This window comes from Ascidia mentula, chromosome 9 (assembly GCF_947561715.1).
Source record: "Ascidia mentula chromosome 9, kaAscMent1.1, whole genome shotgun sequence".
NCBI classification, from domain to species: Eukaryota; Metazoa; Chordata; class Ascidiacea; order Phlebobranchia; family Ascidiidae; genus Ascidia; species Ascidia mentula.
Genome location: NC_138574.1, coordinates 9,936,703 through 9,955,796, shown reverse-complemented (window position 1 = coordinate 9,955,796; position 19,094 = coordinate 9,936,703). Strand labels below are relative to the sequence as shown.

General features: G+C 35.7%; 4 protein-coding genes and 1 long non-coding RNA gene across 6 annotated transcripts; 2 read left to right on the top strand and 3 right to left on the bottom strand.

Annotated features, from left to right (window-relative positions):
* Positions 1-474: 474 nt before the first annotated feature.
* LOC145914737 (uncharacterized) lies at positions 475-1,315 on the bottom strand. Its single transcript, XR_014403395.1, has 3 exons — positions 1,298-1,315; positions 1,080-1,224; positions 475-567 (listed from the first exon to the last, which is right to left on the bottom strand). It is a non-coding gene; the product is annotated as an uncharacterized LOC145914737 (long non-coding RNA).
* A 2,917-nt stretch (positions 1,316-4,232) lies between these two features.
* LOC145913450 (pituitary tumor-transforming gene 1 protein-interacting protein-like) lies at positions 4,233-8,879 on the top strand. Of its 2 annotated transcripts, XM_083001103.1 has the most exons (7): positions 4,237-4,438; positions 4,770-4,928; positions 5,192-5,309; positions 5,780-5,845; positions 6,337-6,383; positions 7,003-7,059; positions 8,430-8,879. In XM_083001103.1, exons 1-6 carry the CDS (start codon positions 4,342-4,344, stop codon positions 7,053-7,055), a joined length of 540 nt encoding a protein of 179 aa, XP_082857229.1. In that variant the 5' UTR covers positions 4,237-4,341; the 3' UTR covers positions 7,056-7,059; positions 8,430-8,879. The 2 variants fall into 2 exon arrangements, with proteins under 2 accessions (XP_082857230.1, XP_082857229.1); XM_083001104.1 differs by lacking the exon at positions 7,003-7,059 and having other exon boundaries at positions 4,233-4,438.
* Positions 8,880-9,595: 716 nt separating this feature from the next.
* On the bottom strand, positions 9,596-13,824 carry LOC145913618 (cilia- and flagella- associated protein 210-like). Its single transcript, XM_083001341.1, has 13 exons — positions 13,683-13,824; positions 13,318-13,391; positions 13,102-13,257; positions 12,659-12,832; positions 12,425-12,537; positions 12,230-12,322; positions 11,871-12,044; positions 11,581-11,703; positions 11,115-11,307; positions 10,811-10,955; positions 10,433-10,566; positions 9,954-10,090; positions 9,596-9,778 (listed from the first exon to the last, which is right to left on the bottom strand). The coding sequence occupies exons 1-13, from the start codon at positions 13,759-13,761 to the stop codon at positions 9,667-9,669; spliced, it is 1,707 nt and encodes a 568-aa protein (XP_082857467.1). The 5' UTR covers positions 13,762-13,824; the 3' UTR covers positions 9,596-9,666.
* Positions 13,825-14,659: 835 nt separating this feature from the next.
* On the top strand, positions 14,660-16,537 carry LOC145913415 (ribosomal RNA-processing protein 7 homolog A-like). Its single transcript, XM_083001065.1, has 6 exons — positions 14,660-14,868; positions 15,283-15,535; positions 15,813-15,910; positions 16,067-16,216; positions 16,294-16,342; positions 16,402-16,537. Exons 1-6 carry the CDS (start codon positions 14,707-14,709, stop codon positions 16,485-16,487), a joined length of 798 nt encoding a protein of 265 aa, XP_082857191.1. The 5' UTR covers positions 14,660-14,706; the 3' UTR covers positions 16,488-16,537.
* Positions 16,538-16,620: 83 nt separating this feature from the next.
* LOC145913414 (integrator complex subunit 15-like) lies at positions 16,621-18,881 on the bottom strand. Its single transcript, XM_083001064.1, has 10 exons — positions 18,775-18,881; positions 18,561-18,662; positions 18,268-18,407; positions 17,946-18,030; positions 17,719-17,879; positions 17,530-17,662; positions 17,185-17,412; positions 16,893-17,100; positions 16,799-16,838; positions 16,621-16,743 (listed from the first exon to the last, which is right to left on the bottom strand). Exons 1-10 carry the CDS (start codon positions 18,838-18,840, stop codon positions 16,662-16,664), a joined length of 1,245 nt encoding a protein of 414 aa, XP_082857190.1. The 5' UTR covers positions 18,841-18,881; the 3' UTR covers positions 16,621-16,661.
* Between the last annotated feature and the right edge of the window lie 213 nt (positions 18,882-19,094).

Below are 19,094 nucleotides of genomic sequence, written 5' to 3'. Positions count from 1 at the left end.
ATCAAAGGATACAGTTACAATGGTAGGCTTAAGGAGTGAGATTACCTTGCTTCAAATTGCGAAAGTTGTTATTAGTTTACTTGGCTAATTATCTTGTTTACAAGATTGTGTTTCCACACTTTGTTCATAATTAGTTGCCATACTTCTGGCGGGGGTGTCCTGAGGCCCCATTTCCTGTAAAGAAGTTTTTTTATCCGCTGAACAATTTCCGTGAAGTTGTCTCGAAAACAAATGACTAAGATTTTGCAGTGAACAACCCTAAATTCTCAACGCGAACATATTTTTAATGTTACCATAATGTTTTTTTACTTGCGTATAAACTACACAGTTGTGTCATTACCTAAAGCAGAGCATTTGTACAAAACTAACTATGAACCGCACAAAAGTAACATAATTTTCAGTGCTAATATGTTTTATTGCAGACTCCCAACTTGAGAGGTGCTGATTTAAACAAAAAAAACACGGTCTGTTTGTTGGTTGGCATTGCGATGAATCTTGATCCAAGTTATTCATTCAACTCTAAATCGTTCATCACATCGTTTGGTGGCATTTCTGCCTTTTCTACGACTGAAAAGTGTTCAAGTTAAAGGCTAATTGAAAAAAGTTGCCTTATTTAAAGTGATTAGTATACTACAGACATTGTACAATATTGTTGAAATATGTGGTGTTTAAACAGTTGTACTGCAACACCCATTCTATTTAAAATAATCGACAAAGGTACAGTAGCTACGTAGTAATTTCGAAAGATATGCAAAATGAGTACTTTTATAGGAGTACACTTCACAAACTGACTACATTTCGAAATCACGGGTAATTTGGGTGACAATTAACGTTATTATCTTTTTATATAGAGATAACATGAGGTAGGGTTTTGCGATAATCCCAAACTCATGAAAGCAACCATTTTCTGAATAACAGCAAGTTAATTTATTTTTTCTGGATTTCGTTAGTTTAAGAATAAACAATTCATTTGTTGATAGACTAATACTGGCCCATGCGTTTAATTTGGCCCGTAATGATGTAAATTACTTTATGTTTTGAAACCAACTTGGACTGGGATTTTAATTCGTATTGTTTACCTTCATCGTTGTCGTAACCTCGATGGTAGTAAGAACGACGGCGGCGACTATGACGACGACGACGACTAAAAGGCCAACCTTCAGATTCTTCAACCATGGTGCAGAGCACCGCAACCAGAAGGAGAGCAAGAATAAGTTTGTTCATCTGCAATGAAAAAATACATGAATTTTAAAACTTCGACGCGATCGTTTACGCCACATAAACATATTTTGCTTACCTTGAATGCTGATTTTGTGTAAATGACAAAATGAGCAATTTGTACGTTAATGTTGCTCGCTTTTATACATTTTGAAACATATGGCGATAGAGTACGAGAGAATCCTATTAGCCAATCAGATGCATCAAAAAACCTAAAATTCTGAAACAGCCTGATGTTCTTTTGCGTGACCATATGACAAACTTGAAAGAACGGAAATGAGATACAGAGGATTCGGAAATTTTCCCATGGAACAAGTTCGAACTTTGCGTTCTGAATAGCGATGGGAAATTTAACTAGAGCATATGCCCTCACATGTCATACACACCACATGATTTCTTAAATAGCTGATGCTAACCGGTGGTATGATTTGGATATAGCCTACGCGCATTTGCGTATATGCAACTAATAATCAAGTCTCGGCTTTGACCAATCTGTATTGTAAAATTGGAATGTTTTCCGCGACTTAGAGGTTCTGTATTGGTTTTAAACTAACCTACTTTGTCACGCGTGTCGATTTTCCGTGCGACGGATTTTGGAAAAAAATCTTCATTGGAGAAAAAACCTTCATGTCCGCCAATGCGCTTTGTTTCGTATTTATTACTGGTGGTCAATTGCCATGTCATTCACACAATTATTCTCATACCGTAATTCGGCCTCTGTTGTCACAAACGCAATCGCGAAAGTGTCTTTACGAAACGACAGCAATGGAATTGGACTGATTGTGTTCTTAAATGAGAACTTGGTCAAAGTATTTGTAGAGGCTTGAATTGGTAAATACTTGAAAAACCCATATGTCCAATAACCGCAATGAATTTTAGCTTCTTTAAACAAGTTTATTACTTCAAAAACGGCACGCTTCATTTTCAGTGCAGCATTCCATGTATCGACATAAGTTTGAATATATTGAGAGGATTATGGCGTAACCTCGATCAGCCAATCAGAAACCTTTATTGAGAAGGCTGTTTCGAAACAGTCTGTTCATTCAACAGCATGGCGTTGTCCATACGATTAAACGGAAACGATATGTGAGCGTGAAAACCTAAAATTCTGAAACAGTCTGATGTTCTTTTGCGTGACCATATGACAAACTTGAAAGAACGGAAATGAGATACAGAGAATTCGGAAATTTTCCCATGGAACAAGTTCGAATACGGTCATTTTCCCAGGCAAATTGCGTGATCCCTTCAGCGTTCAATTTGCTCTCTCTTGTTTAATAAGGAACAAACTTTGGGCTACTACAAGTAAGGTTTCTTAAGATAAAATTGCAATTATGACATGAAAAATCACCACATAACGCCCGGTTTGAAAATACCAATTTCGGGTTAGTGTCAAGGACACACTGGTTTTTGGCCTCACACTGCGCGTCTGATTGGTTAAAGCACAAACACGTGACATAATATAAAGTAGGAACACTGGTTCAATCATTTTTAAATAATATTTTTCGTTAACAATTTTAATGATTTCATTAATCTTTAAAAGCTCTACGAGACAGAAGCAACTTTTTGCGAATTCAAAAGTCGGAAATTTTTGCTTCGATAAAATTTATTTGCATTCTCAAAAGTTTTTCAATAGCTTTAGCTATAGGCAATTCTTGACCTTAATAGGCTAATCAGAACTTTACACAACCAATCTAGAATGCTTTCCATATTTTCTCTTAAAAAATTAGCATACGCTTGAAATGAAGATATTCATTACTAGATATAGTTGGGAATTGTTTTGTAACAATCCAAGAATTGTTGAAACGAATTACCCTACAATGTATTTTTCTAGAGACAGGTATAGACATGCAATCCAAACAAAAGTCCTGTTATGGTGACATATAACGCCATTGTGTGAAAGTATGTGTATTTGGGTTTCAGTACTTTGAAAACTGGTTGTTGCGACCCAGAATAATCGATTTGCATAGTTGTGATGTCATGGGACTTCACAAAATGTATCCGATAAGGGCGACGAGTTTGTCTCAATTAGCAGCACTTTTCACGTTGTGTTAAGTTCGGTGCCTTATTCATGGTGTTTCGGTATAGTTCAACTGTTTAATTATTATAACAACGACCGTTTAAGGCACTTGCGATTAAACGCTAAATACATGAAGTGTAATGGATATGCTGTTTCGTTGCATGCGTTTGAAGTTGCATTGCCAAAAATAAGCGGATGACATCAAGGTTTCACGTGATTAGTTAGGAAAAAATATGTGGGAGGTAGAAACAGTTTTGAATAAGTTGTAACTGCTGCTTGGCCCAGAATGTTTCCCACTACCAAAACGATTTCTACTCTGGGCTTGTCCTTTATTTTATGCGGTTCATTTTTGCGAATAAAACAATAACTTAATTGTCTCTCATGGAAAAGTTTAGAAGATTTATATGTTTACCACGAGGAGTGGCCAGCAAATAGCCTTGTTACCTCAAAGCCGTAGGATTACACTTATTCTACTTATCTGATAAACGTGGCTGTTATGGGTTCATATTCCTTTTTGTAACGAAAAAATTGCATCACCACAATAGAGTTCCAAGGAAAAGTTAAAACACAACTTACATACCGGAATTAGGATTGTTTAATGGAAATAAAAGATGTAAAGCAAAATCCAATACCAAGTTACATCACTATTGATGTTTTTAGGTTTAGTGTGGGACAGTTTTGCATCTTCGCTGATGAAGTCTAGAGAAATTTATCGTTTCGGAGACTGTTCAGAATTTTATGTGAACAATGGGCAAATCGAGTACAATGTACAAAAAGGAAATAAATAAGCCAAAATTTATGTCTCTTATCGGCACATTGCAAATAAACTTAAATTAAATAATCGATGCAAACAAACATAATTCGGTAGAAAATAGAAACACACATTTGGGGTCACATGACTATGAGCAATGATGCGAAACGCCATTCTTGTTTTGTTGTTCCGTGTGTGTGTGTCGTTGTTATCGAGATTTTCAGTCGTTTTATGAAATGAAACGTGTTAGTATTTGTGGGTAAAAATGTTTTAGTTTGTTATTAATTGTCAAATTTCAATTTTACAAATTTAGTGTAGGTACGTGTGTTTAGCGATTGTTTCTAACAATTTAATTATGTCCAAAACTACGCCACTTTGTATTTTGTTTGGTCTCGTTTGCTTTGTTGTTTCCCTCAGTCTCGTCACTTGTCAGGACCCCAAACCCTATGACGGTAAGCGGAAAATTTTAATTTACGTGTTTATTCATAACAGAATAAAATATTATGTGCACAAAAAAGCCAAAATAATCAATAAGACGTGCAGACAGCAGGTGTACGTGTACACACTGTTTTGACTTGTAAGGTCTAGGTTACCAGCTAGCCCTGTGCCACAGTGACCAGCTGCACTGCTAGTAGCCTTTAGCCTAGACCTTACAGGTCGAAACAGAGTGTACACCTGTCGAAAACAAACAAAAATCGTATTTCTTTACCCTTTTCTTCTCTCACCCTAAAAGTTAAAGCGTAATAAACTCGAAAATATGTATTTGATTTGGTTGTATTTTAGCTTGTCAAATGCTGAACACATCCTGTTCTGCCTGTTTGAAAAACGCCTCCTGTTTGTGGTGCAACACCAACCAGGCATGTATGCTCTACCCTGTTAAACATGTCATTCCAAACAGCAAAGATTGTGCCTTGTCTGCTGCGCGATGGGGTGTCTGTTGGTGTAAGTTTGTGATTTTCCAGCTAATTTTATAGTCATAAATTTGTAGTGTTTAAATATTGTAAAAATACATAAATAGATGTGTAGGCTTTGTTGTAAGTAAAATATCACATAAACATAACTCGTAGCCAATTATTGAAAAGTTTTTTGTGTAACTTTCTACAACAATTAAAAACAACTTGTTTTTTCATGTCAGTGTTAATTGTCAACATACCTCAACAAATGGCACATAAAAAAAGGTTGTAAGATGATTTTTTTGTATACAGTAAACTTTGAGGCAATGATTATCAGCGTCAGTATTATTGGTGGCCTTCTTCTTATCTCTATCACCCTATGTATGTGCAAATGCTGTGGATGTTGCTGCTTCAAGAAGAACAACTCAAAGTAAATACACAGTATTGCTAATTATTATCTACGTATTGACCAAAAAGTGTTTGCACTGCCAGGTCTATTTTTCAGCTGCATATAGTTGTAGTTTGTATCTTTGTAAATTCTATAGTGTTCCGTGGCTCAAAAAGGTTGAAAGATACTGATCTAATGCATCACTAAATATGTTGTTTGTGGAAATAGGGTAACGTCCAGTGGTGAAAGTTTGTTGAATAGGGTAATGTTCAATGAAAGCGTTTTTATATTTATATTAAGTCAAAAAATTTGTATTCTGAATTAAGTTCTGATGTACTTTCACCACTGGAATTCCAAATTAACTTTGGTAAGTACCTATAAAAGTTCCCCAAGTGCACAGAATCCACATAGTTTTGTTATCCACATATTGCAGTAAAATTTTAAAAACATTGAACACTGACTGTGTTTATTTAACTAGAGATGTCTTTTACTGTTGACAATTTTAATTGTAGATATTTAAGAGAGGAAGCCAGACTAGATAGAGAACGACAAGAACGACAAATGAGGCAGGATGAAAGGTAACAAAACATTTGTCTGCTGTTAACCCTTTCACTTCCATTGTGTTTCAGTTAAACATTAACTATTTTTTGTATCTTTCATTTGTGCCGTGTTAGTTAAAATAGTACCCATCACAAATTATTTTTTTACATATACATATATACCATGTATTATTAGTACCTGCTGACACTTGATTTTTTTTTTGACAACAAAGCTAGGGTCAACAGACATTTTATTTAGTACACTACTACAAACATGTTAATGAAGAAAGCTATTTCTCCAAACCAAACTATGTGAATGTGACCCCCGATAAGAAAAAACTATAATAGGCATTTTTGAAGGGACAAACAGGAATCAGTTTTCTGCTACAGTTGGAAAGCACCGTTTACATGGAACAAATTTTCCATTTATTTGCTCTTGGTGTTCAAAGAATACCTCTGTCTTACTTGTGGTTTTCTAAAACATATTTTTAAACTATTGTTTGTGTAAAAACTTTTATCTGTTATCTCAGGAGACAAGACAGACAAAAGAAAAATGATGACATAAGAAGAAAATATGGTAAATTTATGTTCAAAATGTACATGTTATGTAAGAAAATGATTTTTAAGTGGAAAAAGGGGATTCTGTTTAAGTGTTTATGTTTGCTTGCTTTTAGAAGCTAAACTAGCAACCATCTGCATGCACATTACTAAGGATTCAGCAAGGTCCTGTGAATTTGCTCTGCTAGGAATGTAACTGGCTGACTGCTGTAATGATTTTTTCCATTTGTTTTAGACCTAAACCAAGTGCAAAACGCACCTGGGGTAGGCTGATGGTTAGGGTTTCACGATCCGAGTTTATTTCATACAATGCCTTATTCAGGTTTAGGTTCACCAAACCAATATCACCAGTTTGAAAATGAGGACTGCTAAAAAGTAGGAATGACAATGACACTCTAAATCAGAGTCCAATTGCGTTCAATAATTTACTGTGACGCCTGATTTGTGTAAAGGATGATTGTTTAAAATGCAGTCAACTGCATTAAGGTCTGATATATTTGGCAATCCACATATTTTATTGACAATGAACTTGATAATTTGCAATTAAATTATAATTTTTGGATTCAGCATACTTTATCACCACACTAATCACCGCAATGATTTTAAATTTTACAAATTGACATCAATTTGTTTAACAGGTCTTATTGGAAGTAACAATCCTTACCAAAGATTTGATGAACAAGCAGCATAAGCTTGTAAGGTTCTATGTTGTACGCAATTAGTTGCTTTGTCTGCTTGGTGAAGTAGAGTGGTGAATGCATGTTGCTTGTTGGACAAAGTATTGTAAACATGGTGTCATGGTAATTTCTGAGGTCAAGCCTTTGGTAGGCAACTTTATTTTTCACATTTATTGTAAGGCACTTTACAATGATATTTCCTGAAAATATAAATATGCAAGTGAGAGAAACTTGGCTTTTATACTTAGCAACTGTGTGGAAGTTTTGTGTAGTGTTTCTACAACTTCTGCAAAACAACGCATACTAAATTACATGCACTTCCTTGTTATACGGTTACCCTCTCCAATTTTCACACGCTCACTTGTTGTTTTAGTGGGATGTACACTATTAGTTATGTTGTTGGCATTCTAGGGGACATAAAGTAATATTTCATTTAGTAAGAGATACGATTGATAATGTCAATTGCTTCTAACACACTGCTAAGCTTGGTTGATCAAGCGTTTAGGTGGCTGCAACAAAAGACTGCAATCCCTAATATTATAAATAGGTATGTCAGCCTGCAGCCCCTATTGACTGTGTGATGATTTCATGTTTTAATGTATGTAAATGATCTGATTGGCTTGTAGCTTTAAATAGGATCATATTAACAGTTCATTGTGGCAACTAAACAAGCTGGTGTTGCTTTATACATTGAATTTACCACTACTAGATGTATGAAATGTAGCGAAAGATTGTTATTTGTTGTATGCACCTGCTTCAAAATGGTCATTTTGAGGTGAATAATTAACTAAGTGCAACTAGTTTCCCTATTTGATTTTGTTCGACGGGTAAATACTGCAGGAATTGCCATTCACATAATTTGTGAAATCTCTTTCCATCTTTAGGTAAAAAAATGCTTCTTGCCATTTTCAGCAAGTATAAATTGCCCATTAGGATAATTCTGCTAAATCATCATATACTTCTCTGCTTTTAACAAAAGAAGTGTTGGCATTTTATTACTCCCAATAAACCTTTTATTCCCCAAATAACCAATGACATTCTGAGATCATCTCTCACTAAAACCATAAACTATTTGTCACAGTTCTCAAGTTTTTTAATTTTGATAATACAAATGTTTCTCTCAATAAGTGACTGATTTATGTTAATTTGTTTGCATAAATGCATGCTGGCATGTGTGTAACGCTTTTGTGACATCACAAGCTTTGTGTGTTAATTAACTAACTGACAATATGCATGTGAAAAAATCATTGTTAAACACCATTAATTGTGTGTGTAACACATTAGTTGCATGAAAGTGGCGCGAGTTTTAAGCATCATGTTTACAATAGTTATGTGTGTCATTGTAGTGCAGTGGTATTTGATGTTTCAATCTTCCTTATTATTTTCAGGACTACTAAGGAGTGATTACCAGCGACTAGAAGAATAAATCCAAATAATCTGTCAACTTCACTAATGTTATCGTTTTTTCCATGTACTTATCCATTTGATAAAGTTAAACAAGAAAGTTAATTTTACATTGCCTTTTGTTTAAACATGCATAAGATTTGGGGAATTGTTTTGTTGTTTGTTATTATCACTTATTGATAACTGTGCCTTGTGTAAATATTTTAATTGTCCTCTTGTCTAAAATGAAGCACATATTTATGTAGTACCCAAATATGTGGCACTAGATTAATTGCCACTACTGCTACGTGTCATTGGGCATACATTAGTTTGTGGTGTGGGTACAACTTCATTTCTCTAAAATAAATTTTCAGTATTGCATTCCATGTACATTGCTTCTTGCCAGCTGATTCATTTTCCATCAATAAAAAAGCTGCAAATAGAGGTAAATTTGACTCTTCAAACCGTAATAGATTTGTTGGTACCGGGTTTCTTGTGGTAACTGCCTGGTTTGTACAGCAGACCACTAAAGACAACGTGTAGGTATAGGTTTAACCCGTTTGGCTTGCCAGTGCCGTGACGTGAATTATTGGTACAGTCTGGCACGTTTCCGTTATGACGTAGGCTATCATTTGTTTTCACTTGTTGAATTGTTTTTGAATTATCAGTGATTAAATACATGCTTGGGCCATGACTTTGCGCTTTCTATGTGATTGACTTGCAACAAAATGGGCAATTGGCGTATTGCATATGAACTGCGGTTGGTAATAATGTGATTTATAGCACTGTGTAAATTGGTTCATTGTGACTGACTGAAACAGAAGTTTAGCTGGAACTGTTGTAAGCAATACGAACGCATCCGTCATTTTTCTATTCCCGCGCAATGATGGCATTCTGGAGTTCCGTAAAAACATCTTCATAAAATTGCAAACCAATTAATTTGCATGGCAATCTTGCTTACACATTTCGAATGCAAACCATCACTAAATTTTTTGAATGCCACTGAACTCGCGTCGCATGTAAACAGCGCATAACCATGTGCTTCTAGCAGTCTGTGGGTCGTTTGTCTCACAAACCGAAACCAACGTTTATTTCTGTTCAACAAAGTGACCTCATTGGAAATCGTGAAAAATCTGTTGTCAAAACCTACTTCAAACCAGAATACAAAGATACTATTATTTTATTAGCAAAAATACGCGTGCGGAAGGGATGTTACGAACGAAGATTTGTGAAATGACATATTCACCATACAAAACCGAGGCGCTTTTTGGCTTTGGCAGCCTCGCCGTGATCACTCTTGGATTTAATGCTTTGCGTGGACGAACGCTGACAGTTAGGAAGCTGTACACCGTACCTGAAAATACACAAATGCGTTGAAAAAGAATAACCATTATGATAAAAATTTAAACGGAGTAAAATATGCAAAAGGAACGTCATAATCTTGACCATCAGTTTGCTGCACGCCGAACCCACGGTAAACAGGTAAAAACTATGTAATAGCGTGGAGAGAATTGTATTGCGAGTCTTACCCATCAGCTGTTAGATAACTTGGCTTGATGCCTCCTTTGCCATCGAACGTTGGACCTCTTCCGCCTCCAGCGCCCGCTTGTGCAGCTTTGATAAGTGGATATGGATTCTGCTTCCTATTTTTTGCCCTCGTTATAACCTGAACAAAATGGCTTTAATAGTGACAATCAATACTTTCTAGGTTTGATAACAGAGTTTTCAGCATAGATTAATACGGTTTACCCACCAACCTATACAATAAACATTGTGTGTCAATTACAAGGTTCACTGGTAATGCCTTGGCTGCGGTATATATAAAGGGACTACGCAATGGGGGCGATCCTGCCTTGCTATGCGAAAGCATGGAAACACTTTTGCATAGTAGGCCTATAACAAAAAATAACCCACTTGTTACAAACGATTATTGAACTACGTTACATGAGAAATTTACGCTTTTCAATACGTTTGTAATTAGTGGATCTATAGAATACGGTTAGGCAACCTTATTGGCATATTGTTGAAACTGGTCCTCTTCGATGGCCAACATGTTTATAAGTTGATCGTCGTAACTCAATTCTTCTTCCTTTTGTTTTCGTTCTTTTTCGGCCCTCTTATTAATCTGGGACATGTGATGACCTAAAACGTATCACAGTAGTATAATACCTCCCAATTTTACTATTAACAATGTGTTGATAAGTCACTGTTTTGAAGTAATATTAAGTGTGTTATTTTTTTCTTTTGGATTGTGACAAACTTTTGGCCAGAACGCACATACACAAGAAATGTAAACACCATCTTCCCATAGAACAGCATGGGAGCAATGGTGTATTCGTGAATATTTTTCGTGTACACAGCAACGGGACAAGGGCTTTTTCGGTACCTTGGAGTTGTCCGTTAATTTCCTTCTCCATTGCTCGTCGCTCCGCCTGTTTCTGCGCGAAGACGCGATCTGCCTCCAGCTTCATCTCAAGCATCTCGAATGCCTTCTTTCTCTCCTCTCGCTCTTTGCGCTCCTTCAAGTCCAGCTAAAAACAAATTGTAGAATTAAGGTCGGATTACTGTACTATAGGTAGGCTAAGAACCACTAAACCCATAAAAACGTTACATTAAGGCTAGGCTGGAAACCTGAGAAGCGTCGCAGTGATATGCTTAAAAAGCGTCCACCTAACACATTCATCATTAACCTGTTCATTCCTGTGGTCAGCAATGGAGGCCAAATCCTTCTTCAGCTTGTCCTGTTTCTGAGCGACTTCTTTCTGCAATTTATCCTCTGCTTCTTTTTGAGCTTTGATAATTCGACTATCCTCGTCATCAACTTTCTGTTTCAACTGGCCTGCGAGGTGGTTGATCATCTCATCTTTGTGGGTCTGAATTTCCCTGGGAGTTGCAAGGAAACAAATAACACCATGGAATGTTCAGATAGCTGCATAGTGTCAGGGCTTATAAAGCAATAGTTAGGCATAGTTTTAACTTCAGGTAAAATGCCCAAGCTTGGATATAAAAAATGTTTAATATATTTTCCCCACTTGCAGAGTAAGATATCTATTGAAAGAATAAAGAAAAGCTTTTTTAATATATAACCTACAGAACACAAAGTATGAATACTACATGATAAAAAGATGGTGAGTTTTTTTGCCACGGTGAACTTACTTAAACAGCTGGGCTTCCTTTTCCTTTCTTAGTTTAAGCATTCTTTTCTTGGCAGAAGCAAACAAACGGATTTCTTCATCTTCTTCCTCTTCTTGTTGTTGCTCCAATGCACGAATTGCAGCCCTACCGGACAAATAAGACAGTGCAATCATTCTGGTCACAAGTAGATCGTGTTAAATGCAACTAATTAGCAGCTGCAAATAACCACATGCTAACATCAATGGCGGACTTATCAATGAAGAAAACCAAAAATTATTCTTTTTTGTTAGTAAATTGATCAGTTGACTCACTTGTTATTTTTGTGTTCTTTGTGTGATTGCATGATGGCCATTTTCTCTTTTCGTTTAATTTCCTCAAGTTTTTGCTGTTCCCACTCATGAAGTTTGGCTAACTTTTGAAGCTCCTCTCCTTCCTTTTTGTCTTCTTCTTGTTCTTTTTCATAGACCTCATTGTGTTCTTTAATTCTGTGTTTTGTGATACTCATAAGCATGACATAACAAATTGACCAGCATTAAGTGGTATAAAATTTAGCATTATCCAAATGACAAAAAATTATGTTTTCACACAATTTTGCTGGAGTTTACTGGTCAAAAATGTATTGGCATTGTGAAACAACATCTGGGGATTGCAAATTTAAGGTTTAACTTACTGCATTTGCTGATATTCAGCCACCTTTTTCCGCTCTTCATATCTTTGTTTTGCTTTTATTTGGTCTTCGATAACTCCTTCCTCAAATTGCTTTCTAAAATAATTACAAACTTGCTTAGAAGAACCACAATTTTTATATATTTATAATCAAAAATGTAACACAAAAAACACTTCAATAGTCTCAAATAGAGTTTACCTGTACAACTTTACTAGTTCTGTATCTTGCCCGACACTGAGAGCTTCTTTCTGTTTCTTCAGTTCGATTTGAGCATCCCTTTCCTTAAGGACTTCTGTTAGCAAAAGGGCCCCCTATAAAATCAAAACAGCTGGTTATAAAGAAAGATGTAAGAATGATTTCTTTACAAACAGTGAACTTTTTATCACGCCATATATACAAAAAGAACTCATTTTTTACAATCTATTAACTTACATGAAATCCTTTAATCCGGTCAGTTTGGAAGTACTGAATAGTTTTTGCCTTGTCAATTGCATCTCGTCGTTTGGCAGCTTGAAATTTTGCCTCATCAATATCCAATTGAACTCTGCTTTCTTCTTCTTTCTCTTCTCTTAATTTTCTTGCTTCAAGCTTTTTTTGTCTTTGTCCCTGCAAAGAACAACTTGTTTATTAATTTTTTATGTTGGAGTTAAGGTTTTGTCACATAGTTTTAAGTTAGTTCCATTTATAAAACTGTCAACCATGGAAATACCTACAAAACGCCAATAGCACTTGGATATGAAAATAAATAATATTTTGACAAGTTTTACGAGATCAAATATTCATCTATATTCTAGCATTGCAAAATCGTAAACCATTTTGACAACTTTGATTGATTTGCCAAAATATGTGTTTTAAAATAAGTAACATTAGCTCACTGCAATTGTGTTTGACCAGTGTTTCACCACATCTTGTGACTGTGCATGAAGTGCTTCCCGCTCTGCATGAGCCCGGCGCAAATTTTCCATTTCTCTTTCTTTTGAATGCAGACTCAACTGTATCCTTTCCCATTCATTTTTTGGCAGTACTTTAACCTGCGTCAAAGTACTGAATTTTAAGCTGGAAATCCCTTGGAAATACTTGACATGAAATACCTGTCTGAGGTTTGCAATCCCAGACACACTTAATTCGGGTGGTTGCTCTGCTGTTTGATTTGGTTCATGTGTCCCTAAAATCAAAACACAAAACTAATTAGGCTACGTGAAAATCAAAAATCAAACTGTAATTAGTTTTTGCTGTAAGGTATGGAAAAAAAGGTTTCAACCAAATGAAATCTAAAATGGCATTTCAATCTACTTTTTTTGTGCGAAGGTATTTCAGCGAAATAAATTGCCATTTGATGTGTGTGACAATTATACACAACTCAGAAAGGAGTTAATCACAAAAAAAGCATCAAATATTAAGCAACAAAATAAAAGTTTACAATATAGGACCAAATGAAATATAACAAATTGACTACCTCGCCGATTTGGAGCAGACTTTGGTTTGCCAGTTCTTCGGCCATATTGAATAAAGTTGGCATGCTGCACAGTAGCCATAGTTAAAAAATAAAAACCTTTATGAACAACAGTCTGTTAAAGCATTTTAAATTCTGCAAAATGATATACAGAAGAATCAAAACATAAATAAGCAATCCACAAATTTGTACCATAAAACTATAATGGTAGGTTTTATTCAAGCCAAGAATCTGTTATTTCCGACGTGTTTTCATTGCCTAAACATTCATTTTCGTTTTTGGCGTTTCGTAATTATATTCCTAGACAATTTTTGCTTTGCCTTAACTTAGAAATTTCGACCAAGTAAAGGTTTATCGCTGAGCTACACGCGTTTTATTCAAGAATTCATATCTAAAGCAATGCATTTACAGCCAAACTTTACTTGCAACCTGCAACATTGTAACGTCAATGATTAGTTATCTCTGATTTAGTATTAGATATCTATAATTGCCAATAGTGAGGCCATATTCGTGCAGTACAGAAAACTTTTTGAGCATAAAAAATTTATTCCTCCGGCTTTCAGTTGTTATGACTACAGCTGTCAATTAAAATCACGTGACACTATGTTATGCATCATTGGTTTTATCCATTCTGAAGGTATTTATCCACAAACTTGTGTTTCGTAAGCAGTATCATGATTTTTATTGAAGCAATACCTTTCCAAAAAAATGTCGAAAATTTCATTCGAAAGCAATAAAACTGTTGTTACGTGTTGATTTCTTTGTGTGTTGTTGCAAAACCTACACAGACCTCGTTTATGCACTGTATATGCAAAAGTCGCAAAAACATGCATAATTGTTTTCTGTGTGATCTTCATAAACTACAATTGTACACAATTTATATTAAGAAAATGATCACTACGAAAACATAGAATATTGAAACATATTGTATGACATCTTAAACCGGATGAGCTGAATGCCCACGTGTATTTGTTGTTCATGTTTTCGTGCACATACTTTCGAACCTTCTTCGTGCAAAAACTTTATAATGAAAGATAAAGTATCCGCTTTGAAAATTAAGTTTGATAGCAATTGTAGTCAAGGGCACTCACTCTACCTAAAGCAGCACAAAGTAAGAAAGCAACAAAATGAAGACGTGAATCCAAATTCCACCTTGCTGGTTCTGAACATTCCACCGTACTGTGACGAGGTACCATACATGTGTAAACAATTCTTGAACAATAAGTAAATTTATCATGTTGCTTAAATTGTCATGATACTACAAAGGGTTAATAAAATATTTATTTTTCATATGATAAGCAAAGTGAAGCCAAAAACTTTGCTTATCATATGATTATTGTGACACGGGGCCTGACGGCACTATTGGTTGAGCTTTGCTTGGCCATTGTGTTTCCACCTTGTTTTCTCCGTAAGGTTGCCCCTAGTTTGGTGCCAAATGGATGATGGTGATTGTATAGTCACCACAAAGTGGAAGTCTTTGCTTGGCCGTTTGGTCAGCAAAGCCGTCTGATAGTCACACCAGCTGTACTGATGTGACCTTTTAGGTCGAAACAGTGGCCATCTGTCTGCAGCTTACTCAATTTATATATTTTTTATTGCTTAGAAGTGTTTGCGAAGACTTTTTGGTGATTGTGGGAAGATAGCTGCACTTCACATTCAAAAAAGCCCAGGACCCATTGAAAGAAAAAGCACCGATGCAACTAAACATTTTCCTACACCACTAACCACTGGGTTCCATGTTGCGTACATTAGCTATGAGTCTGAAAACTCAATTGAAAAAGCTTTCAAGAAATGTGAATCAGTGGAACCACACCTGCTGTGTACTCCAGGCAAAGAAGTACAAACTGGCGTCAAAAGTTAGTGTCTTATATCAAACAGATGTAAAGTTAAATCGTGTGTATTTTGTGTATACATGTTAGAAACTACAATGCTAACAAACACCAATAAAAAGAAATGCAATAAAAACTATAAAGATTATGTATTCAGATTGGAAAGTTTGTAATTTGCACAGCAGATTTTTTCTGTGGGGATTGCAGACTTTGAACAATACCCTTTCTGGATAATTATCGTGCACCATACTGTTTATTCATGAATGTAGTAATTTGGAACTAATCTTTTGTATGTGGAAACCAGAATGGTGTTTGGAGTATGTAAGATCCTGGCCTGATCCCCAAAAGCTTCAAGCTGAAGTGGACAAGTATATGCTCTCATTTGATGCAAAAACTGAAGAGGTACATAATCGCAATCAAAAAATGGCTTTTGTTGTTCAATGCGAGTATGTTCAAAATTGGATTTTGATTAGGGGACCTAACCATTGAGAATAAAAACATTTAGTAGGGGTAAATTTGTTACTCCATTTTTTTTAATTAGATTTGTTTAAATATTAGGAAGAACAAAAAGAAATTGAGAACGAAGGTGTTCCTGATGATGAAGGTTGGGTTAAAGTGACAAAAAGAGGTCGCAACCCTGGTTTTGGTCGATCAGAAAGTAGGGAAATAAAAATTAAAGCAAAAGAGAAAAAGAAGAGAAAAGAAAGGGTTTGTTTGTTTATTGATTTGTAAAATCAGACACTTTATAAGATTTATTTTAAAATACATGTCTTTCCTCTTTGCAGGAGCTTTTGAATGTGTACACATATCAAATTCGTGAATCCAAACGAGAAAGTAAGATGTTGTTATTGATCAATTATATTTGACAAGTAATGTCCAAAAATTTATTTTAGAAATTGCCGAACTGCGAAAAAAGTTTGAGGAAGATAAACAAAAAATCAAAACTATGAGAGATGCAAGAAAGTTTAGACCGTTTTGACCAGAAGCACGGTACCAACGCATTGTATTGATGACAAAATCAATTCACTTCATGTTCACTGCTTTTGGCCCGGTTGGTGGAGTTCACTGCTCTTGGCCTGGTTGTAGTACAAATTATTAGTGATGTTCATCACACAGGCAGTGCATGTCTTTGAATGTAACAGTTTTCATTCGGTCAGTAGTTAGTAGATATTTCCATTGGAGTCTCATCTATCGAAGATCTTCTATTTGGGCCATATGCAACTATTTCTAGTAATCTAAAATGTCACAAGATGTTAAAGTGTACTGGATTGTTTAATAAAATGTTGTAACCTTGTTTTGGGCAAAGGGTCAGATAAGCTTTGGAACTGATCTGAAATACATTTCGCGAAATTAAAAAAGTTGTGCATATTACACATGTACCAACCTTTAGTGCAGTTTAACACCCTAGTTTGCATTGCAATTTGACTAATCTGTGAAAATCGGTCAACTGCAAGCTCATCCGGTGATCCTGAAATAGGAGTGGCATCTGAGTGACTGCACAGGGACATCAGATCACCCACCAATGCATGAGCATGTTTTTTGCTCCACAGTTGCAAATCAGGGTTTCCCAAAACTGATCCTTTGGCTATGGCCTAAATCAAGTTTGTAATAAGAAATTGCATTCAAATTGTGGCACACTGATATTTACCAATGTACCACAAGCATTTCACACTTACCTTGAGAGCTGGCTTGGAGGCAAGAAGTGTTTTTAGAAATCCATAGTGCAGTCTTGAGTGTAGTTCTGTGTATGTAAGGTTTTCCCCGGTACTTTTTTGTGCAAGAAGTGACATCGGGGCAAAGGGTGATTTTACGCACCACCCAGCGAGGCCTTCTAAAGGAGTAAGGGTCAGACTGTCTGGAAGAGACTGTGTAGCTTTTATCACTGTTCTCCACAACTTGTCCATCTGCAAAATATTAATAATTTAGAACTGCATTTACATATAAACCACAACACACACAAAAAAAATGATTTAGGAAGAATTACTGCATATGTCAGTCGACAAAAATTGTGACATTTTTACCTGAGTAGCAGTACAATAACATATAGTAGGATCTTTTAATATCCAGTGTTGAACAATGTCAAGCAGAACAATACCAGGCCAGTTGCCACATTCATCTGGAACATCCCCAGCATTCTTGCCTTTCTCTGTTTGCCTGTAAACAATGGGTATTAATATACAGTTGATGCATTTCTGCATGTAAAAGTGTACATCATTGTGTAATGTGAGGTGAGGGCAATCATAAACACACAACAAAAACGTGGACTGATATCAATACAGGCCTTCAGGTCAGCATCACCATCTTGCTGCAGTATGCAGTAGTCCGTTACAAGAGATAACACCAAATGAATGACATGAGACTTTTCCGTGCTCTATTTAAACAAAACATATGCATATTTAATAAAGGCTTGTTTTGTTAGGACCTATATGTGATTTACCTTCATCCACAAGGCTGCACATTCCAAGGTTGCAGATGACTTTGATACAATTGCCAAAGAAACAAGTTTGCATAAAATTTCTTTCCTTCAAACATGATGAATATTAACAATAAAGGGTAAGGAACACTATTTGAGCCAGGCAAATTTAGGTTGTTAGGGACAACGCACATTTGCACAATTGCAGGTCAATTTATTTTTTAGAAAAAAATGAAGTTGGTGTTATATTTTTAGTTATAAAACTACAGTTCTGTTGCATTGATATGATGTATTCTGACCAAAAAATGTCATGCAACATAATCACATTTAAACACCAATAATGTACCTGTATTCAAGAGCAGTCTCTCGTGCCATTGAAAACATTGCCTCAAATATTCTGTATCGTACATATTCATGCTTCTGCTCTTGTAGGTATAGCCCAAGCTCATCAATTAGTTCCAGTTCTTCCAGTGGAGATAGTGGTGGCTGTACAAAACAACAATAAAAAAATTTAATCAGTAAGGTTTAACACTGAACAGTATGGTACTTTAAATAAAAATCAATTTTATTTATTCACAAAATTCCACAGAAAACAAACCCAAGCAAAAAAGTCAAGAAGAATTATCAACAAATGTTTACTTGCTGCAAATTGATCCAATCTCCTCGTTGCTTAAACATTACATCATCAATTCGTGAAATCAGACCCTCCTTGCTATATGCTCCGGATGCCGAAGTTTGGCTCTAAAGTATTTTAGGTTTAGATGAAAAGGTTGTTGGACCTGTTCAAATTAAACCATTTGCTTTTGCACAAAAAACTGCCAGGCGGGTCAACAAAAACACAAGAAATACTTACGCTAAAAACATTCTCCAAGTTTCGTACTAGTTCCTGAACAGACGTCGTATATTTTCTTTGATTCATTATATATCACGGAGCTCAATTGCACGAGTACATTTCGGAAGGACCCCGTAAAAAATTAATGTGTACTCATGCAGAACAGGGGAACTCCCTAGGAGAAAACAAAACATTGTTGTGTTGGAAGAAATTGTTCCTCTTTTTGCGAACAGGTTTCTCTTTGATTTCGTACGCGTTGTGACGCAACCTCAACTTATAAAGCCTGTTCAATACGTTTTTTAGCTATATTCATCACTATATTGTTTATGTGCGCAATTTAG

What these genes read in the sequence shown, in the direction of transcription:
- LOC145913450 (XM_083001103.1), top strand. Translation starts at nt 4,342, where the DNA reads ATGTCCAAAACTACGCCACTTTGTATTTTGTTTGGTCTCGTTTGCTTT. An exon ending in TTCAAGAAGAACAACTCAAA is followed by an intron (nt 5,310 to 5,779) that starts GTAAATACACAG and finishes TTTTAATTGTAG; the next exon opens with ATATTTAAGAGAGGAAGCCA. An exon ending in TGACATAAGAAGAAAATATG is followed by an intron (nt 6,384 to 7,002) that starts GTAAATTTATGT and finishes TTTGTTTAACAG; the next exon opens with GTCTTATTGGAAGTAACAAT.
- LOC145913618 (XM_083001341.1), bottom strand. Translation starts at nt 13,761, where the DNA reads ATGGCTACTGTGCAGCATGCCAACTTTATTCAATATGGCCGAAGAACT. An exon ending in ACTGGTCAAACACAATTGCA is followed by an intron (nt 12,833 to 13,101) that starts GTGAGCTAATGT and finishes TGTTCTTTGCAG; the next exon opens with GGACAAAGACAAAAAAAGCT. An exon ending in AATTAACGGACAACTCCAAG is followed by an intron (nt 10,567 to 10,810) that starts GTACCGAAAAAG and finishes GATACGTTTTAG; the next exon opens with GTCATCACATGTCCCAGATT.
- LOC145913415 (XM_083001065.1), top strand. Translation starts at nt 14,707, where the DNA reads ATGAAAGATAAAGTATCCGCTTTGAAAATTAAGTTTGATAGCAATTGT. An exon ending in TTCCACCGTACTGTGACGAG is followed by an intron (nt 14,869 to 15,282) that starts GTACCATACATG and finishes TTTATTGCTTAG; the next exon opens with AAGTGTTTGCGAAGACTTTT. An exon ending in TTGATGCAAAAACTGAAGAG is followed by an intron (nt 15,911 to 16,066) that starts GTACATAATCGC and finishes TTTAAATATTAG; the next exon opens with GAAGAACAAAAAGAAATTGA.
- LOC145913414 (XM_083001064.1), bottom strand. Translation starts at nt 18,840, where the DNA reads ATGAATCAAAGAAAATATACGACGTCTGTTCAGGAACTAGTACGAAAC. An exon ending in ACCTCACATTACACAATGAT is followed by an intron (nt 17,663 to 17,718) that starts GTACACTTTTAC and finishes CATTGTTTACAG; the next exon opens with GCAAACAGAGAAAGGCAAGA. An exon ending in GTTATTGTACTGCTACTCAG is followed by an intron (nt 17,413 to 17,529) that starts GTAAAAATGTCA and finishes AATATTTTGCAG; the next exon opens with ATGGACAAGTTGTGGAGAAC.